The sequence below is a fragment of the Strigops habroptila genome, chromosome Z (genome assembly GCF_004027225.2).
Source record: "Strigops habroptila isolate Jane chromosome Z, bStrHab1.2.pri, whole genome shotgun sequence".
Classification (NCBI taxonomy): domain Eukaryota; kingdom Metazoa; phylum Chordata; class Aves; order Psittaciformes; family Psittacidae; genus Strigops; species Strigops habroptila.
Genome location: NC_044302.2, coordinates 87,782,066 through 87,799,991, shown reverse-complemented (window position 1 = coordinate 87,799,991; position 17,926 = coordinate 87,782,066). Strand labels below are relative to the sequence as shown.

At 39.2% G+C, this 17,926-nt stretch overlaps 2 protein-coding genes across 6 annotated transcripts in view; one reads left to right on the top strand and one right to left on the bottom strand.

Moving 5' to 3' along the window:
• OSMR (oncostatin M receptor) overlaps positions 1 to 8,317 on the top strand; it is a 33,819-nt gene extending 25,502 nt beyond the window's left edge. For both annotated transcript variants that reach the window (XM_030511749.1, XM_030511748.1), the window contains exons 15-19: positions 65 to 244; positions 1,966 to 2,130; positions 3,634 to 3,712; positions 3,971 to 4,043; positions 5,045 to 8,317. In XM_030511749.1, coding sequence (XP_030367609.1) covers positions 65 to 244; positions 1,966 to 2,130; positions 3,634 to 3,712; positions 3,971 to 4,043; positions 5,045 to 5,491 — 944 coding nt within the window. In that variant the 3' untranslated portion in view covers positions 5,492 to 8,317. The remainder of the gene's footprint in view (positions 1 to 64; positions 245 to 1,965; positions 2,131 to 3,633; positions 3,713 to 3,970; positions 4,044 to 5,044) is intronic.
• Positions 8,318 to 8,514: 197 nt separating this feature from the next.
• RICTOR (RPTOR independent companion of MTOR complex 2) overlaps positions 8,515 to 17,926 on the bottom strand; it is a 90,454-nt gene continuing 81,042 nt past the window's right edge. For 3 of the 4 annotated variants that reach the window (XM_030511744.1, XM_032919636.1, XM_030511747.1), the window contains 5 exons: positions 17,084 to 17,317; positions 15,478 to 15,630; positions 14,831 to 14,954; positions 13,516 to 13,654; positions 8,515 to 13,343 (listed from right to left, as the gene is read on the bottom strand). In XM_030511744.1, the coding sequence (XP_030367604.1) occupies positions 13,269 to 13,343; positions 13,516 to 13,654; positions 14,831 to 14,954; positions 15,478 to 15,630; positions 17,084 to 17,317 (725 nt within the window). In that variant the 3' untranslated portion in view covers positions 8,515 to 13,268. The remainder of the gene's footprint in view (positions 13,344 to 13,515; positions 13,655 to 14,830; positions 14,955 to 15,477; positions 15,631 to 17,083; positions 17,318 to 17,926) is intronic. The other variant, XM_030511745.1, reaches the window with a different exon arrangement.

Sequence of the window (17,926 nt, the reverse complement as noted above, 5' to 3'; positions counted from 1 at the left end):
TGGTTTTTAAGTGAACATTCTTTAAGAATGATGTCAAGTTTAACCTGAATTTCCTTTCTTCCAGCTCCTCTGTTTGACCCTGTTGTGGAAAAAGTTGAACTGACTTTCAATGCAGTAACACTATCTTGGGATTCTTATCCCACAAATGAATCACAGTCTGGTTTTATAAGAGGCTACCATGTTTATGTGTCACCTCTAAAAGAGGACTGCAGTTTGAAAGGATCCCAAAAACATGTTCTGCCAGGTAACTGAGCTCTGGGATTTAGGAATTTGTGTCATTAATATAGGTGAAAGACTGTGGCTGGTGCTGATATTGCAGCCTCTTAGAAAGTTGACATCAGGCAGGCGCATTGGCTTATTAGGCAATACACAGGTTTCAACACCTGCTGCCTTTGAATGCTCTCTAATGCTTGAGGTGCTAATGGGTGGAAGTGGGTCCTGGCTTTATACAGATTTATAGCCCCTGTCATGTTGTCCATAGCTCCTTTTAACTCCAGTGTGAGCTCCAGAAAAGCTTGTTGTAGTACTGCAGGAGGAGTCAAGTTTCTGCCTCTTATGATCTGAGTTTTGGATGAATTTTGAAAACATCTGTTTGTGGTCTACTTGGATAAGAGTCATAGGAAGCATGCTAGTTTTACTAGGATTTGGGGTATTTTAGAAACAGATGGGATACAGTTTATTTCCTTCAGAATTGGAGCACTGTGTGAATTCCCTATTTAAATTCTTTTATAGCAAAAGTATTTGTGGCTGTGCTCTACAGTGGAGTTCCTTCAGCAGAATTGAGCTGTGGGATGGCACAAAGACACATTTAAACTTTTATATCTGATCTTCCTGCTCCACAGTTAAAACTGCCCCAGATGACTTCGCTCCACTATAATTTTCAGATGTTTCCAACATGTTCCAGGATATTTTCTCTTCCCCTTTGCCTCTACTTCCAGTTGGGTCATGTCCTGTATCAGATCCTTCTGCTGATTAGACTAGTACCAGACTGAAAAGCTTAGCTTGAACTGAAGGAGGCTTATATAGAAGTTCCTGTCAGAACTAACCTAACCATAGAAGTACCAGATTTCTGCAAGTCATCCCAATTAGACTTTAAAATGTTTAAATCAAAGAGTTCCCACTTCATGTTTTCTCTGAGCTCAGACAAGGGGCGTGACTGGAAGGAGGAGGAATAAGATAACCCTTTTCTCCCTGGGGTCTGGGAGTTGCACAGTAGAGAGGCAAAAGAGGTTTTCTTTCAGGCAGCAAATTCTTGCTTTTGATTATCTTCCAAGAACTTGACCTAAGCTTAAGGGCTACAAGATTCTGGTGAAAAAGGAAATGGCAAAGCCCAAGTCATTCTGTTCAAATGCTCTAGTAAAAGGCAATTAAACAGTCTCAGCTTTTGACAGCAAGTTATTGGGTGGCCTGCCAAAGGATGTGCAATGCTGCGGGCAGACCAGTTAGAAGGGATGTGAGTTCAGACCAGTGGCAGTGAGTCAGGATGCATCATCCTTCGCAGAAGAAAGTATGCAAATTCCAAATGTTGTGTTATTTTGGTGGTCTAGTGATCTGGCTTAAGCTGATTTGTAACATTTAGGGGAGAACTTAACTGCAACCTTTCATACTTGAAGGGCTCTTACAAGAAAGATGTAGAGACTTTTTTTTACTGGGGCCTGCAGCAATATGACAAGGGGAAATGGCTTTAAGCTGAAATAGGGTAGATTTGGACTAGATATTAGGAGGAAATTCTTCCCTGTGAGGGTGCTGAGGCGCTGGCACAGGTTGCCCAGAGTAGCTGTGGCTGCCGCATCCCTGGCAGTGTTCAAGGCCAGGTTGGACGGGGCTTTGAACAACCTGGTCTAGTGGAAGGTGTCCCTGCTTATGGCAGCAGTGTGGAACTAGATGATCTTTGAGGTCCCTTCTAACGCCAATCATTCTGTGATTCTGAGATTCTATGATTCTGTCTTATCTGTTTCATTTTAGATGATTCAGTGCTTTGTAAATACACAATTGAAAATCCAGAAGAAAAGAGATATACCGTGAAACACCTATCGTCAAACACAAAATACAAACTTGGAGTTAAAGCATATACAGGTGGAGGAGAGACTCCCATTGTTAACTTTATATACATAGATACACCGCTTAACTGTGAGTATTGGCTGTGGAATATTTGTCTTCTAGCAGAAGGAAAAATATTTAATTCAATGTAACAAAGAGAGAGAATCCAGCTGAGAACCAAAATGTGCATACCAACACAGCGTTGTGATACTTCTAAGTAGCTATGTTTTTTCCATTTTTAGAATTAAAATAATTTTACATCCTTATTTAAGTTTTATATCTTTCTGGGACATAGCCTGATTTATGCATGTTTGCATAACTAGTGAGTCCTGTTTGCTAGAATGTGTTGAAGAATTGCATTTTGATTTAACTAGTTTTCTAATATGGGAAAAACTACAGACCTGTGTGCAAACAGGTAATTTCTCAATGGGCTCTTGAACTTCTAATGGTGATCATTATTCTCATAAGTCTTTAAATCCATTGCGAAGTTAACTCCTGTGTAAGTCAGTAAGAAGGGGTTGCTGGCTCAAGCATTTTAGTTTGCTAACTGGGGAGATCTGACCATCAAAGCAGAACAGGGTATCGCTTGCCTGTAGTTCTGTTCCCTTGAAAGTACCACCAGGCAGCTGTGGTTAGGAAACTTAACCATCCAAACCAGAGATACCTGGTTTGGAAAAACCAGCTGGGGGCAGAGGTGAAGGGGGAGAGGTAGGAAAGGGTGAAGCCTTGGCTCAGGCAAGGAGACTCAATGTTTTAGACATACTAGCCGAACAGTGTCTAAACCCTCACGGTACCCTTAGAGAGGCAGCTCTGCCGCAGACCTGTGTTCCAGCTCCCATTAGCCAGCCTTCTCTTGTGCAGGCACAGACATTTGTACAGCCACATAGGGAAACAAAATGGGGGCTTAACTAACCCAGAAAAGACAAAAGGAGAATGTAACACATGCCCATTCCCTGCTGTGGTGTGGGGTAGGCACACACAGACTTGCTGGCACAGGGCAAGAGGGCACTGGCAGGGGCAGAGGGACAGCAAGCACTAACTAGTGCTCCCCTTCTGCCTCCTTATAGCGTCAGCTGTCTGAGAAAAACATAGCCCAAGGCTCTCTCTTCTAACTAGAAGGAAATTGGGTTTCTTGTGTCAGCGTAAGTCCTAGGAGAGCATGAACACTTGTATACTGTCTGTCTTGCTGTAGTCCATTCATACAGGAGGTACAGATGTTCTGTCAGCATCTTGTGGTAAAAATCTGTCTTCTTTGGGGACTCAAATGAAACCTAAAGAAGTGAAGTGAGGTTATTGTTGTCTTAGATTTTGGAAATTTACCCTTATAGTTAAGGTGCCAACATGAGAACAAATTAAATGCAATCTAGTACTAATTCAATTTTGGTAAAGGAAATCAAGGTTCAAAGACTTAGAGCTGTACCCCAGAACTTCCAGCCAAACTATCTTGCAACCATGGACCACACACACAGTTTTACTGCTGAGTTAGTGGCAGCTATCCCATGTAGGCCTGGTGGTATTTTTGTCCTAGAAACCCAGGCTGTATTGACAAGTGAGAAGATGAAAACAAGTATTTAAAGTATTTCTTTTCCACAGCCAACATGCTGTACCTCCTAGTCCTGCTAGTGATAGTTCCTGCATTAGTAGCAGCTATATGCCGCTGGAAGATGAAGTGGTAAGTTATAATGCATTACAGAGAATGTAACCACAGCTGCAGCTTGTTGCTTCGAGCCTGTTGCAAGGCCTCATTCATTTTTCCCTTTGGCTGTCCAACTGTGTGCATGGGTGATTTAAGTATTTGGCTTCTGGCATTTCTGAGACACTCATCATCTGCTGCTGTTTCTGCACACATCTACATGTGGCTTCTGATGGTACAATATGCTTTGATGAAAGAAAAAAAACTCCATCATTTGTTTTGCTCTCTTATTTCCAGGGTGAAGGAGTGCTGCTGTCCTGTAATACCTAGTCCTAACAAGAGCAGAGTGCTGTCATTCAAAGAGTTTAAGGTAAGACCATTGAAAATCTAGTATTTTTAATTTTTCCATTCTTTGATTAGTGGAGTTTCAGAAAAATACTCTCCCGGTGTTGACTACATTTAAAAAGGAGTGATGTTCATTATACAGAAATCAACATAATTTAATATCATCATTTAGTGGAAAATTCTCCTTTGGATATTCATGTGATTGATCATTCTACATTCTGCAGTCTATTACTGCAAAAAGTAAAAGTGCAATTGGAGAGTAAATGAAATCTTTTGATACAATAGGTGACTCATCCAGTATTACTCTTCAAAACCCAGCACTGCCTGAACACAACAGACCAGAGGATACAGCACTTTGCTGCAGCCTGTGAACTGTGACTGCCCCATCCTCCTGCCTCCTGCATCGCAGCAGGGGGCACTGCAGAGATGCACTTGCTGGCCGCTGTGAGGATGCAGGGGGCCCTGCCAGGCACTCCAGGTCTGGCTGGCAGGAAAGGACTGGCAAAAGGCATTCAGCTTCTTCTGCAGGCCCTTCGAACCAGGGTCTGCTCCTGCCATGCAGAGGGGTCAAAAATCTGGGGACAGTTCTTTACCCTGGCAGGCCTGGGGCTGCTGCTGGTTTGGCTGCTGGTGTTCACTGAGCAGTAGCACCAGAAGGAGGACTCTCTTACCACCTAACCGCTGCTGCCTTCCTGGCACTAGTGGTTCAGGTTAAAAAGTGCACATACCACAAACCTGGCAAAGGCTTTAAAGCAGAGGGACGTGGTTCATTCTTCAAATGTAGTAATACCGAACTTACTCAAAAAAGAAATCTCAAAATAAATACTCTGATAAATGCCACATAAAATACAGCTTCTGTTGGCATTCTGTACATGTGTTTTCCTTCAAATTCTGTTCATTTATTTTAAAAATCCAAACTCAAAAAAATTATCAGACAGTAGTAGAAGTGCTTGAAGTAATCATTCCCTTTCCTTTACTCTGGACTTCTTTCAGTGAGTAATTATTTTGTTTTATGATCTCTTGCAGATCGGTTCTGAGAAAGTACTGAAAATAAGTGACTGCATTCCTGACATGCTAGCAGTGGACAGTAAGGCCGAAGCCCAGAAGTTACATCCGTGGAGCCAGTTATCTTCAATGACAACTGACAATAACATTGATGATCACAATTCTTCCTGCATTTACCTTAATGAAAATGAAGAGAGGGACTTTACACCCACACCTACACCTCAGACTCATACTTGGTTTGAAAATTTTGCTTATTCTTCTCATCTCGCAGTTGAATCTGATCCCTATCAACTACCAGAGACAATAGAAGCAAGCAAGCCAGAACTGTCAGCCATGCTGTACCAGCCACACTACTACTTTGACATTTCTAAGGAAGCTGCCTCAACACCCAGAGAAACAGCTGGCAGAAAGACCAGCCTGAGATACGTTTCGCAAACAGATGTGCACTGCCTAGGGAGGAAGCTTTGATGTACTCTCCTCCTTTGAGTCCATCCAGTTTTTGGTTACACAATATAAATAAGAATCTCTAAACCCACGCCTTCTTTGGATGAAGGCTTTCACAAGCCCAACTGCACTACTTCTGTAATGCTGCAAAGCTCTTGCTTCAGGATAAGTTTAAAAATACTATCATCTTGTCCACAGGAATGATGTGTGCTATGGTTTCATCACAAGTTACAGCATTATATCAGCTTTACAGGCAGCTTTGTGGCCTGTATTATGTAGAAGGTTAAATTACAGCAGCTCATCATAGCCTGGTGCAGAGAACTACTATATTTTGCAGAGATTAAAAATCTATTCAGAAAGTAGAGGAGCAAGTTAAAGAAGTGAGAGTGCTCAAAGAGTGTATTTCACTTGTGCTTACTCCATGCTTTGGCCACCCCGGCCAGTGGGTTGCAGCTGCAACAGAGTATTGCTCAGCTTTGGGATCTGCCCCAGCCCAGTAACACTGGGGGTGTGGGTTGTATTTTGCTTCCCTCAGGTGATGTAAGGAATCAGCATGGAAGGGTTACCTGCACTCAGTGCGTGGCACATTGCTGAAAGAGTAGAGGGAACTTTGACTTCGCTAGGAGTGCTACCCTGTGCACCAAAATACAGTGACCATCCTGCTTTTACTTCACCTGTCTTCTAACTACACTTGGTAGGTGAAGGAGCACAGAAAACAGGTTTTTATAGTCCAGACCCCTGCTAGTTGTCTGCTGCCTTGTTTCTGGTAACTGCCTTCTCTGTAGGAAGAATGACCCTTTGAAATCCTAAACAAAATCCGTAACTGAACAAAGAGATGTGGGGAGTTGAGTGGGAGGGAGCTGTTTTCCAGCAGGATAGCTGTTTGCAGAGGTGTTACCATGGCACCATTTCTCCGCTTGTGCACAAGAACTTAACTTACTATTAACCCCTGCACTTATGTAGCAATCCCAAACCAAGCAGGTGGGCCGGCACAGAGGCATAGGTACATGAATCCCATTTGTGAAGAACGTCGTATTCAGGCTGTAGATCAGCCGGATCTCCCACCACGACTTTTGCATGTATTAAAAATAGTATTTTTATTCTAACATCAGAATCTCTACAGTAGGCAACAGTGAATTTGGTCTTCCATTTTCATTTAAAAAACCCTGTACTTTTGTAATTAAGCAGAAGAGTCGGAATTGATCCGAGTGTCTTATCAGATTAACCTCCTTAGTACACACTAAGGTGGGTACTAAGAACTTGGTGGGTTTTGCTTAACTGTGTTGCTATCTGGAATCTTTCATGATTCAGATAAGTTGAATTCTTTTCTTTTATGAGCACAGGACAAGTTGTTCTCAGAAGGGAAAACATTAAGTGTTTCTCTACAATGTGATCTTCAGCTAATTTGTTAAAATGCAGTTACTCATCTTCCCTATGTTTAACTTTCCAAAAACAAAGCAGCTGCAGAGAGAAACAAGTCTTAATACTGAACCACATCTAGGATTTATAGTGTTACTTACAGATGGTGTGTACTGTCCCTGAGCTGTGTTGCTCAGGAAAAGAGACAAGATCTTACACAGACTTCGGGTGAGACATGTTGCCTGCAGAGGGAAAGGTCCTCTGGCTGGCAGAGGTGCAAAGAAAGGTACAGGCAGGCCAATGGCTAGCTGTGGTTCCTATCTGGTCAGTGCACACTGTGCTGTGTCCACACGTGGGTCACACATTGATTTACTTCCTTTCAACCATCAGGTAGCGAGGTAAGGAAACATGGCTGAACAGCAGCTCAACAGAGAACAGGGAAGGAAGAGAGGAGTCCGATGCCGTTCAGTGGAGACATCCCAGAGATTTCCTCTCTTTACATTACTCTCCCTTGAGTCACAGTGAATCTGAAAGTTCGGTACCACGCTATGCTTGTGGCTTAGAACACATACCTTTCTCCAAAGTGTTTCATCGTATCATACGTACTTGTGTAGTTTAAAAGCTTTACTGCTAGGAGAAAGGACAATAAACAGAAGTGAGCAGTTTTGGCACTACTGAAATAAAATGGCCTAGCTGTGCCTTTCAAGAAAAGGCCTGTTTATTTGAAGAGGTTTGAAAGGTATCCTAAACCAAGAGCTCACATCTAAGGAACTCTGATACACAAGTCAGTCCAAAAAGTCAAACTATCCCACCAAGCCTTTAAATTTCAACATGCTGCAGCTCCTCACACCAGGACAGCTCTATCAGAGCACAGATCACTGCTTTTGAACTATGTGAGAAGAACCACACACTGTCCATGGCGATTCCACCCAGGAAGCGAGCGGAGGGGGCAGTGGAACAAGCTGTGCCTTCCTGGTGGTGAGACACCACAGCCTGCTGAGACATCCCACCTCAGCTCCCAGGGTCCTTCCCGCAGAGATCGGCACCGATGAAACTGCTCTGTCAGGAAGCCAGGAGACACGTTGCCAGGTACCACCCGATGGCTGGTGAGGCCATGAGAAACGTTTCTGCTGGCTGGCCCCAAGGGCTGACATTTTGTGAAACCACCTGTGCTCAAAAGCACACAAACAGGATTCCAAGGAGGACACACTGACCTTTCCAGGGGCACAGCCTGGCCTCGAGAATGAGAAATAAAGATTAGAAATGTGTTTTTGCCTGGGTGGAGAGGTATGTAGAACTTTTAGATTTAAGACATCTGTCTTGTATTAATGGTTGAAGAATTCAAAACTGTAAACTTGTTTTTCTCTTTTTGTTTATAATTCAGCTTTCACAGCTGTCCTTGAAATGCTAATACTTAAACCATCACATAATGGAAAATTATTCTCAGTATCAGTATGCTACATTTAAAAAATAAAGATGATGTATAAACTATTTAGTTCCCTTATGTTTTTGTAAGACATCCTACAAAGCATTAATGTGAAAATGTATGTTTGACAAAAAACCCCAAACCCCAAAAGTTTATTTGCAAAGCTGCAGGTTGTTCTAGTTAATTGGTAACTTAAAAATTTAAATAAAATTCCAATCCATTTCTAGTGCTGAGAGGTACACATGAGACCAGAACAATTGTATGAAGTTTAAGTACATTTTATTAACAATGCATCCCTTTGATAAGACTACGCTTCAGAAGGCTTTTAATGCCCATTGACATGAACTGTACACACTGTTAAAAAAAAAAAGGGGGGGGGGGGGGACAAAAAGAAAAAAAGAAAAAAAACCCAAACCAGAAAAAAAAAAAATCAGGGTGGGCAATACCATTTGGGACAAGCCTCTGTTTAAATTATACACAGCTCAATGCAATATTCTTACGGAAAATATATAAATACTTTTTCTTTCTATGTTACAGGTATACAATATAAATCAGATTTCAATGTCTGTTCAGTGACCTACAAACACTAGAACCCCCAAATATGTAGCAGCGTATTACTAAATAAGAAAAGACCACACGGGGCAGGGAGAATAAAGTCTTGAGATTTTCCTTGATCCCCTTTTTCCTCAGAAGGATTAATTTAGACACTCTTGTAATGCAGTTTTAGGGATGCTGACAGCCCAATACTGGAACAATTTTTCAATTAAATCTACGAAGTGTCTGCCTTTTCCCCCCTTAGACATTGCATCTTGTGCTGGAACACCCTATTCAGTGGCAAAATGGTATCTTACACTTTTTGGCATAAATTACATTTCTCAAATAAAATAGTGTATTTTACAAAGCAACTCAAGCAAAATGTGCAATTTCTGCATGCTGTGGCATTGCTGTCTATTTACGTTACAAAAATAGTCCAAAGAGTACCCACATTCTTTACTGAACATAGAAATCTGTTGAAAACAGAACTATCCAGGGAACCAGAACTGGGAGTTAAACAAAATCCAAGGAGATGTAGGAGGCTTCTAGCAAAATACAAGTGTGTTTTCTAGCATTTTCCCAAAGGTCTTTTTATAGTTCTCAGAGTTTACTCTCGCCCAGTATACCCTTAATAAGCACATGGTAGTAGAAGTGTAACTTAAAAAAGAAGTTACGGGACCTGCTTTCAGCTGGCTCCAGTGAAACTCTGAGTAACAGGACTTGTGTGCAGCCCTGCCGGGGGGCAAGCAGAGACCTCGGGGATGCTCCCAAGCCTGGCAAGAATTCTTCCACTGCGAGTGTCCAGCTTGAGCTCACACTTAAAAGGTAACAACCAGCTTTCTGCAGTCCAAAAAGCCAAATACCAACTCCGGGACACAGCATAAGAAGGAGCAACAGCTCACTTCATCTCTCACTAAGCTTTGATTATGGCCTATTTCTTGAATAGCTACCTTTCTCTTCAGGCACATAGTAAAGGTGCTACAGGTTCTTTTAGTTTCATTGCAAATCACAACTCTCCTTCAAGACCACTACATACGTTTCAAAATAAAATGACAAAAAGACAAGCAGGATTCTCACTGCTGCTTTTAAATGCTTATAAGGGCAGATCACCTCAGTGTGCCAATCCACTATGCTCTAAAGTACCGAATGCTTTAGCACTTCATTGTGTCTTGTGAACAAACAAGAGCACATTTAGGGTACCTATGTCAGGTCAAAGAAGAACACCCAAATGAGGAAAAGCAACTGTTAAAAGCATAACATACCAGGGGCCCAACATGCAAGTTGGGCACCTACTCTCCTCCAGCTCCAAGTGATGCCCACAAGAGCTGGGAGCTCTCAGCATCTCCGAATATCAGACAGCTGAAAAAGTCTCTCTCCAAAAGGACACTCGCAGAACCCAGCTCCATCCTCCTCCCCACTCATGGAGAGAAACAGACCCTTGGGGAAGTAACTAGGACACCTTTAGTTAGCTGTCTGGCCTTTGAAAGGGCTCTCCTTGCACTGACTGTAAAAGCAGACTTACGAAAACTAGCCCCCTAATGTAGAAGGGCTGGCCTCTCCTTCCCACAAAGGCTTTCACCTCAGAGCTGAGTATTTTGTGCTAGCATAATGAATCATTTGGGAGTTTCCTCTGCCACAGCAACCAAACTGCATTTGTATATAATACGAGTGAAGGTTATATACTTTACCATTTATTCAAGCATTTACATCAGCAATTGTTTGCATTGGAAAAACCACAAAGCAGGTGGTCTGTCAGCTTCCCTTGCAAACCTTTTCAGGAGAAGTGGAAGGATTCTTAATCAGGGTTAATATAAGCACAACTGTTATTTACTACCATTGTCTTAAGTTTTATCATGAAGCAAATAAACCCCAAGCTAACAACTTTGAAAGGGATATTCAAAAAGAAAAATCTATAGAATTGGAAATTCACAGTTTATAACTAGGCCAATATCAAATTCCTTCAATTATAGCATCCCTTCATTTGCCAATTAAAATGAAACATTAATGAGCTTAATGTAAATACGTAAATTCATTCTAGAAATGTTGTATGTTACGTACAGTACAGACTTTACATCCTTGATGTGTACTTGTTGAAATCTACTGACACTTGTACATTTTCAGGGAAAAAATAAATCATGTTTTACAACTGAATCTGCAGCCATAATTTTTACATCAAGTTTCTGTTGTCATAGATCCCCACACAAGTGAATACTTCAGAACATGTAAGCATTTCAGGATGGAGATTCTTTCAAAAAGCATATTAACACTGCTTTTGCTTACCTTTTTATAATCAGAGGCCTTTGTATAGCACTTCCTATGTTAAGTGCTCCAAGTTAAACTGGTAACAAATGAACAAAGGTTTTTGTTTTGTTTTTCTTTTTGTTGTTTTTTTTTTTTTTTTTTTAAATGTAGGTGATAAAACTTGTTTATTTTGCTTTAATTGCAGAAAAATAACATGGAGTTGTTCAATGTAACCCCATCTAGTTATTAAAACAAATCTCTTATACTCTAGCCTAACTGAGGTAGTGTTTGAAACTACGGTATAAGATACGCTAGCCCCATTTTTGGGAAAACTACATTATTTCCTTTGGAGTTTATACCACTATTTGGTCTACTGTGATTGACATTTTGGTTTTACAGAAGCATTTATTTCATATGAGCAGAAGTCCAATAGTTACCGGCTATTTTCAGAGCATTTCAAACATGCCTTGACACATAGATGTATTATTTGTGTCACTGGCCATAGAAAAGCTGAATCAGTTTCTTTTTGCTCCTTCTTTCAGTGGGAACTCATGAAAAGGTAATCTTAGGAACTAAATTTGACTGTGAGCAGCAATTTACAATCTGCTTTACCAGAACGTGACAGTATGCAGTGCACATGAAAACTCGGTGAAGTGATAGCTGCAAAGCAGTGCTTATGTGTCTTGTTTTACTGTTCACAGGACTACCTATTGAAATCTCCAGTAGCATAGCTAGGAAGAACAGAGTTGTGAGCATCAGGATAAATTTCACTTATCTTCACTTAAGTATTAATCTGACAATTATAAAAAATGGTAAAAGTGAATGGAAAAAATACGTTCTACTTAGTACAGTCCAGCTGAGTTATTCCTATATCAAAATCAAAGGGTAATCCCTTCTATTACAGGCATTCTAACAAAGGTGGCCATGCTACTGTATATACACATTTGCATATATTTATATTAACCTTTGTATAAAGGCTTCTGAATCTCTAGATCCATGATAAAAGTGTAAAAGTGACAGGGATTTCTACTTTTTTTTTTTTTTTTTAAGCTTGCACCCATTAATTTAGAAACCTCACCAGCAACATAATAGAGGCAACTATTTCAGTCATCAACAGTCACTATCTCATTTAACTTTTGCAACAAGTCCTAAATACCAGTATAAAATTATAAGTACTGCTGCTCCAAAATTTGGTACTTAAGGCTTTTCACTACAATTATTAGTACTATCTGATGCTTGATCACTCATCTATTGAAAATCCAAATAAACCTTTGTTTTTATAAAAGGCTGTTTCCACAGAACTTTGAAAACACTCATATTATGTCTTCTCACAAAAGCAGCAATGATTAAATGTCTTCAAGTTTAGTTTATACAATATTCATTTATCTGATACAAATCATGCTTTTTAAAGGATTTTGGTTAAGAATAAGACCAACATTCGTACTATATGAGCATGAATGTAGAAACTGCAAACACATGCATATCATTCAGGGAGAACAATCTGATTTCAGCATTTTAAGTTTAAATGATTTGTTATTTTTAAAAATCAAACTGTAGTGAAAGTCCTTAACTGGTTCAGATAAGATACATGTATGTAAATGTAATGAAATTGGAGAGACTGCTAATAAAATGACTTACAACTACAGCAATATTAAAATAACTTAAAGGAAACCTCAGAGTCACAGAGGCTTTTCTTTCTGTCTGAAGTTACAAACCTCCAAGTAGTGTTATAAACAGTACAAAAACAAACAGAGAAAGGCTAACACTAACATTAATCCCCTAGTCTCCAAGATTACAGCACAGATCCCCATTGCTGGCAACGGAATGCACCCTCATATCTCTCTCTGATTCCTGGTATCCAGCGTTTAAAAAGCAAGGCATCATTCTACTTCTCTGGAACAAAATCGAAAGTCAATCAAAAAAAGATGTCTCTGCATGTTGTCTTATTTGTTTGTTTGTTTTTTCCAATGAAATGAAAACTTGTGGAGGTGTTCAGTGCTTGGCTCTTGCATATACTGATAATTACTATTATTAAAACTATGGTAATGTTTAATAAATCCCCAAAGGGCTCAAAAGACTGGGACAGTAATTGGTTGAGGAAGAGTTTTCAGTTCAGTCTTCAGGTACCAGTAGCTTCTGGAACGGTCTAGCAGATGATACTCCAAGCTTTTTATCCAGTCAGTCAGAGGTTGTCTGAGGATTTCAGAAAGTCTATATGCAATGCACTGCATGAGACAGAGGTCAGGATTCAGTTGATGTATCGATCACTGGAGGCTTTGTTGGTGTTGCTAAAATAGCCTCTGCTTCTTCGTGCATCTAAGAGAAAAAGACAGATGAAGTATTCATGTTGTTAGTGATTTTTGCTAAAGGGATACCATAAAATGGGTTCCCTTAAGACATATCTGAGAGCATCCATTATTCACAACATGAAACCTGCACCCAGATGGTGCAATTTGGTGCATTCAACACATCTGAACACTCCACTTACTTGTAAGAACTGCACATCTTGAAATAGTTCCTGAATGAATCTTCTAGATGGAAGTCGAAATGTACAATGTGCTAACAAGTAGGACACCTCAGAGTAAAGGCATATGTCATCAAATGCTTGGGGATACTTCTCCTTTATTCTGGAAAAAACAAACAAAACAAAGCAAAAACAAAAAACAAAACCAGAAAACAAAACAAAACAAACAAAAAAACCCAAAAAACAAAACAAAACAAAAACAAAAACAAACAAAAAAAACCAAAAAAACCAAAAAACCAAAAAAAACAAAACCAAAAAAAAAACCCACAAAAAAAAACCCCAACCAAACAAAAAACCAAAAAAACCCACACACAGAAAAACAAAGCTTTGTTAAATCTTGAACAGATTTCCATCATATTTAAAAAAAACATTCAATTAGGTTTTGATAGTCATCATTAACAAAGTAGAACTCTTTGTTACTAGGCATTATAAATTCTAGGTCTGACAAAGCAAGAAAATACAGGCAGCATTATTTTGTACAAAACTGCAAGAAATCTGTATTAGTGAGATGAAACAGAATATATGAAGTTGTACAGAATTTCTGGAATCACCTAACCTTAAAATAATAGACGTAGAAAGAGAACAATATATGAAAGAATTGGCATCCACACGTACAGCAGTAATAAGAAAAATCTGAAAAAGCTAACTTAATTACCTGTAAGCATTGTTAAAACTAAAATGAGCATTTCCTCATTTTCTTTTAGCAGTCATATGCCAATTTACCATGTCACTATCTCAGGAACCTACAGGTTTTATTATAGCTTTTGGTCCCTGGATTTATATTACAGTATTTTAACAGCATTTTTTTTTCTATAAATTAATTTCAGTAGTTGCATTCTTGCTCAAAGCAAATTTGTGTTTCTCAAGAAGTTACTTTCAGTTTGTTATTCTCCTTATCTGATACATATTTTTTGGCAAAATAACAAAAAAGAATTACTGTTGGGTTTTGGGTTTTTTGGGGGGGGGGTGTCTGATGGTTTGGTTTTTTTTTTGGTGGGTTGTTTTTTGTTTGTTTTTTAAGATGTGCGATACACTGGGTATGTAAAGGAATATCACTATAGTTGAACTACTGATTTTAAAAAGACTGGGAAAGAGTAAGAATTAAAGACAGAGCAAAAAACATTAAAAGAACAATTCTTTGTTTAGCCTTTACGTTATATTCAATCATATCTGCTTACAATTTTGTAAGGAGTAAGAAATAAGATCTCTGGGATAGTGATTAACCTTAAGAGCATACATACTACAAATTGCTAAAACATCTGAGATGTATTGAACTTACGTCAGCAGTCCAGTTTCATGGCCCTTAGTTCCTACTGAACTACTCAAATTGATGACTAAACGTAAGACTTCCTTCCGCAGAAGTATTCTGCACACTGGTGTATCATCTGGGATTGATTTTACTCCTGGAAAAACAGATTAAACAGGATGGATTTTAAACAGAAGAATCTTTGTGCTAATCTTATGCCACGAGTCTGTTTTAGGATTCCATAAACACATAAACATGCTTTTATGTATGTATTCTGAACTTCCAACAAACACTTCATTTGAAATTAAAACTGAGGAAAAAAAAATATTTTCAGGCATTAAGATACAAATATTTTAATAAGGTAAACTACCATTTCATAAATGGAAAAGCCTGTAGGATTCAATTACAGTGCTGTCTCTACCACTAAACCATGTTGCAAACTGGGTGATTACCTGCCCTGTTTCTATCAGATGCTGCAGAAGTTAGCAAGCAGCTACTTCCTAAGAAATTATGATAATTCAAAACATAAAACACAAGCCTGAAAAAAGGAATGTCTTTCTCTTTACAGAAATTCAGAGCTATTTAATTTAGTAACCTGCAGAAATGTCACATAGCAAAAGCAATACCTAAAACATACTACCAGAGTTAGTCTTTAATAATCAAAAAGCTTCCAAACTTACCTAGCATAAGTTCTGTACTCTTGGTGCTGCTAGCTGAACCATGCGATACTGCATCACTACAGCCTGAAATTCCAGAAAATTTGGAGGAATGCACATCTAAGTGATTGTGTATGGTCTGCCCACACCAGTCAGTATATGGAATGTCTGAAAAATCTGACATAAACATGATGTTGCATCTTTGTTATTCACAGTTTTCCTCACTTCAAATGCTTATTTTCCAACAATTATAAGCATTCAAGACACTGATGCATGAAGTACTGTGCATATAAACCATCTGGAAACTAGATGCTGGATTTCGGACAAATCATATTCAAAATGTCTATAAATCACTGGTTTGAATCTTAAAATAGTCAAACTCAATAATCTCTTAGACATTAACAGAAGCCTAAAAAGTGTCACCACACATACAGCTCTTATTGATATATCTGTGCTGTATTTTATGTAACATAATAAAGATGCTTTTGCATATATATAATTTTTTTTGTTCATAAAACGCAGGCGTTGCAGAAAGTTGACTTCATCAACAGAAAGATCTGACAACTAAGATTCTACTGAGAGGTTTCACTATCCACAGTCTCTAGTATTTTTAAGAGATAGATGTAATATCCAAACTCCTACTTGGTGCACAGTTAACAACCACAGAGTAACATAGGTCTGAAGGGACTCCTGCAGATCACAGAGTTCTACCTCCTGCTCAAAAAAGGGTTCACCTCAAAATGAGGTTATGTTACACTACAAAGAGGTTCCTTCCCCTTATGTTCAACTGGAATTTCTATTCCTACAGAACATGTTCTTCTCCTCCCGTCTTTTGCCTGTGTGCTTGACAAGAGCCTGGCTCTGCCATACCTCTAATCCCCTTAATGCTGCTTGAAGACTACAGCTGGGATTTTATTTGCCATCCGTTCTTGATACCGAACTCAAGCGCAAACTCTGCTCTCTGGGCCATTCCTCACATTTTGTACATTGTCCCCTTTGTCGACAGTACTCAATCTGCTACTAGCTCATGTGCAACACTGTTGTATAACTGTGATTATTCCTATTGGGTATCCATTACTGGATTATCTTTCTATTAGAGATTGCAAACAGGCATGTAGCTGCAAGCTCTGCAGAGGTGGTTAGGAAAAAATACACTGAATCTGATCTGAATCTCAAAATATAAAGGAAGATGACTAAATCCCAGGAATTACAGCTCTTACTTTAACAGATTCCTTAGATTTCCTTTGTTTTGTTTTATGGTACAGACTTGCTTTGAAGTCAGACTTTTCATGAGCTTGACAGCAAGCACCAGTTACCAGGACACAGAGTTTAAGTACTAAATAAGGTTCCAAATTATATATTTTGATAAGCGCTTAGAAATACTTAAAAAAAAAAAAAAAAAAAAAAAAAATCACACAGGCACCTAGTCATACTAACACCACTAGAAATAAAAAGCTGGAAATGACCATACAAATACCATTGGTTGCACAGTGAGCTTACTATGGAGAATTAATTTCAAGGCCAATAGTCAGTAGGAAAAAAAACCCTCATAGATTAATACATTTTCAAGATGAACAAAGTTCACTATTTTCCTTCAGTTTCATCACATTTCCCGACAAGGAACACTAACCTGTACGACCATATGAAGAGTTCACTTTACTGCTAGGCTGATAACCCAGTATTTGAACACAGACACAGTAAAGGCAGTTCTCATCTGTGTGCTCCTGCAGCCCTGTATCCTCTGTACTTTCTAAAAACTGGGAGGCATCTGAACGGCTGGTATTCATTATTTCTGTGAGACTGATTTGCTGTCGGAGCATCTGAAAAGGGCTTTTGACAACATCACTTGTACCTGACGGAAGACCTGTGGATAAGCAATTATACATCAGCAAAAATCCAAACCCCAGCAACCATTATTTCAATTAAATTTCCCCTTTTAAGCCTGGGGAGGGTATGTGTGTGTGAAGATTAGAAACGTTGAGTGGTTAAGCTCCCAAGGTTGTTAGCCTTTGGGAAACAGGTATCACACTTTAATCCCAGCTTATCACGTGTAACGAACCATGGCAAAGGACATAATTCAACCTCCAAAAACACACACTGTATGTACTTACTGTAAGGTGATGTGTCGTACGTCCTGAATTATGTCAGCATTAGTAATACCCATGTAACACTAATACATTACCAATTTTCATAGTGTCAAACAAGATCAGTACAACAATATACTAATGTTTAAACAACACATGCACCAATGAACACAGAAACACAATTAAAAAAACCTGTAACCTAGTAGTAGGAAGAACCCTGCCTGTAGTAGGAAGAAACTAGACTCAACAATGCAGGAAAAAGCTGAAGACACTTTAGTAACATGCTCTTCCCTAAATGGCAAATACCAACAAATACAATTTTGAACAATTTTGAAACTTAGCAAGCTACAGAAACATGCTTTCTGGAAAGTCAGATTTATATATTGCAC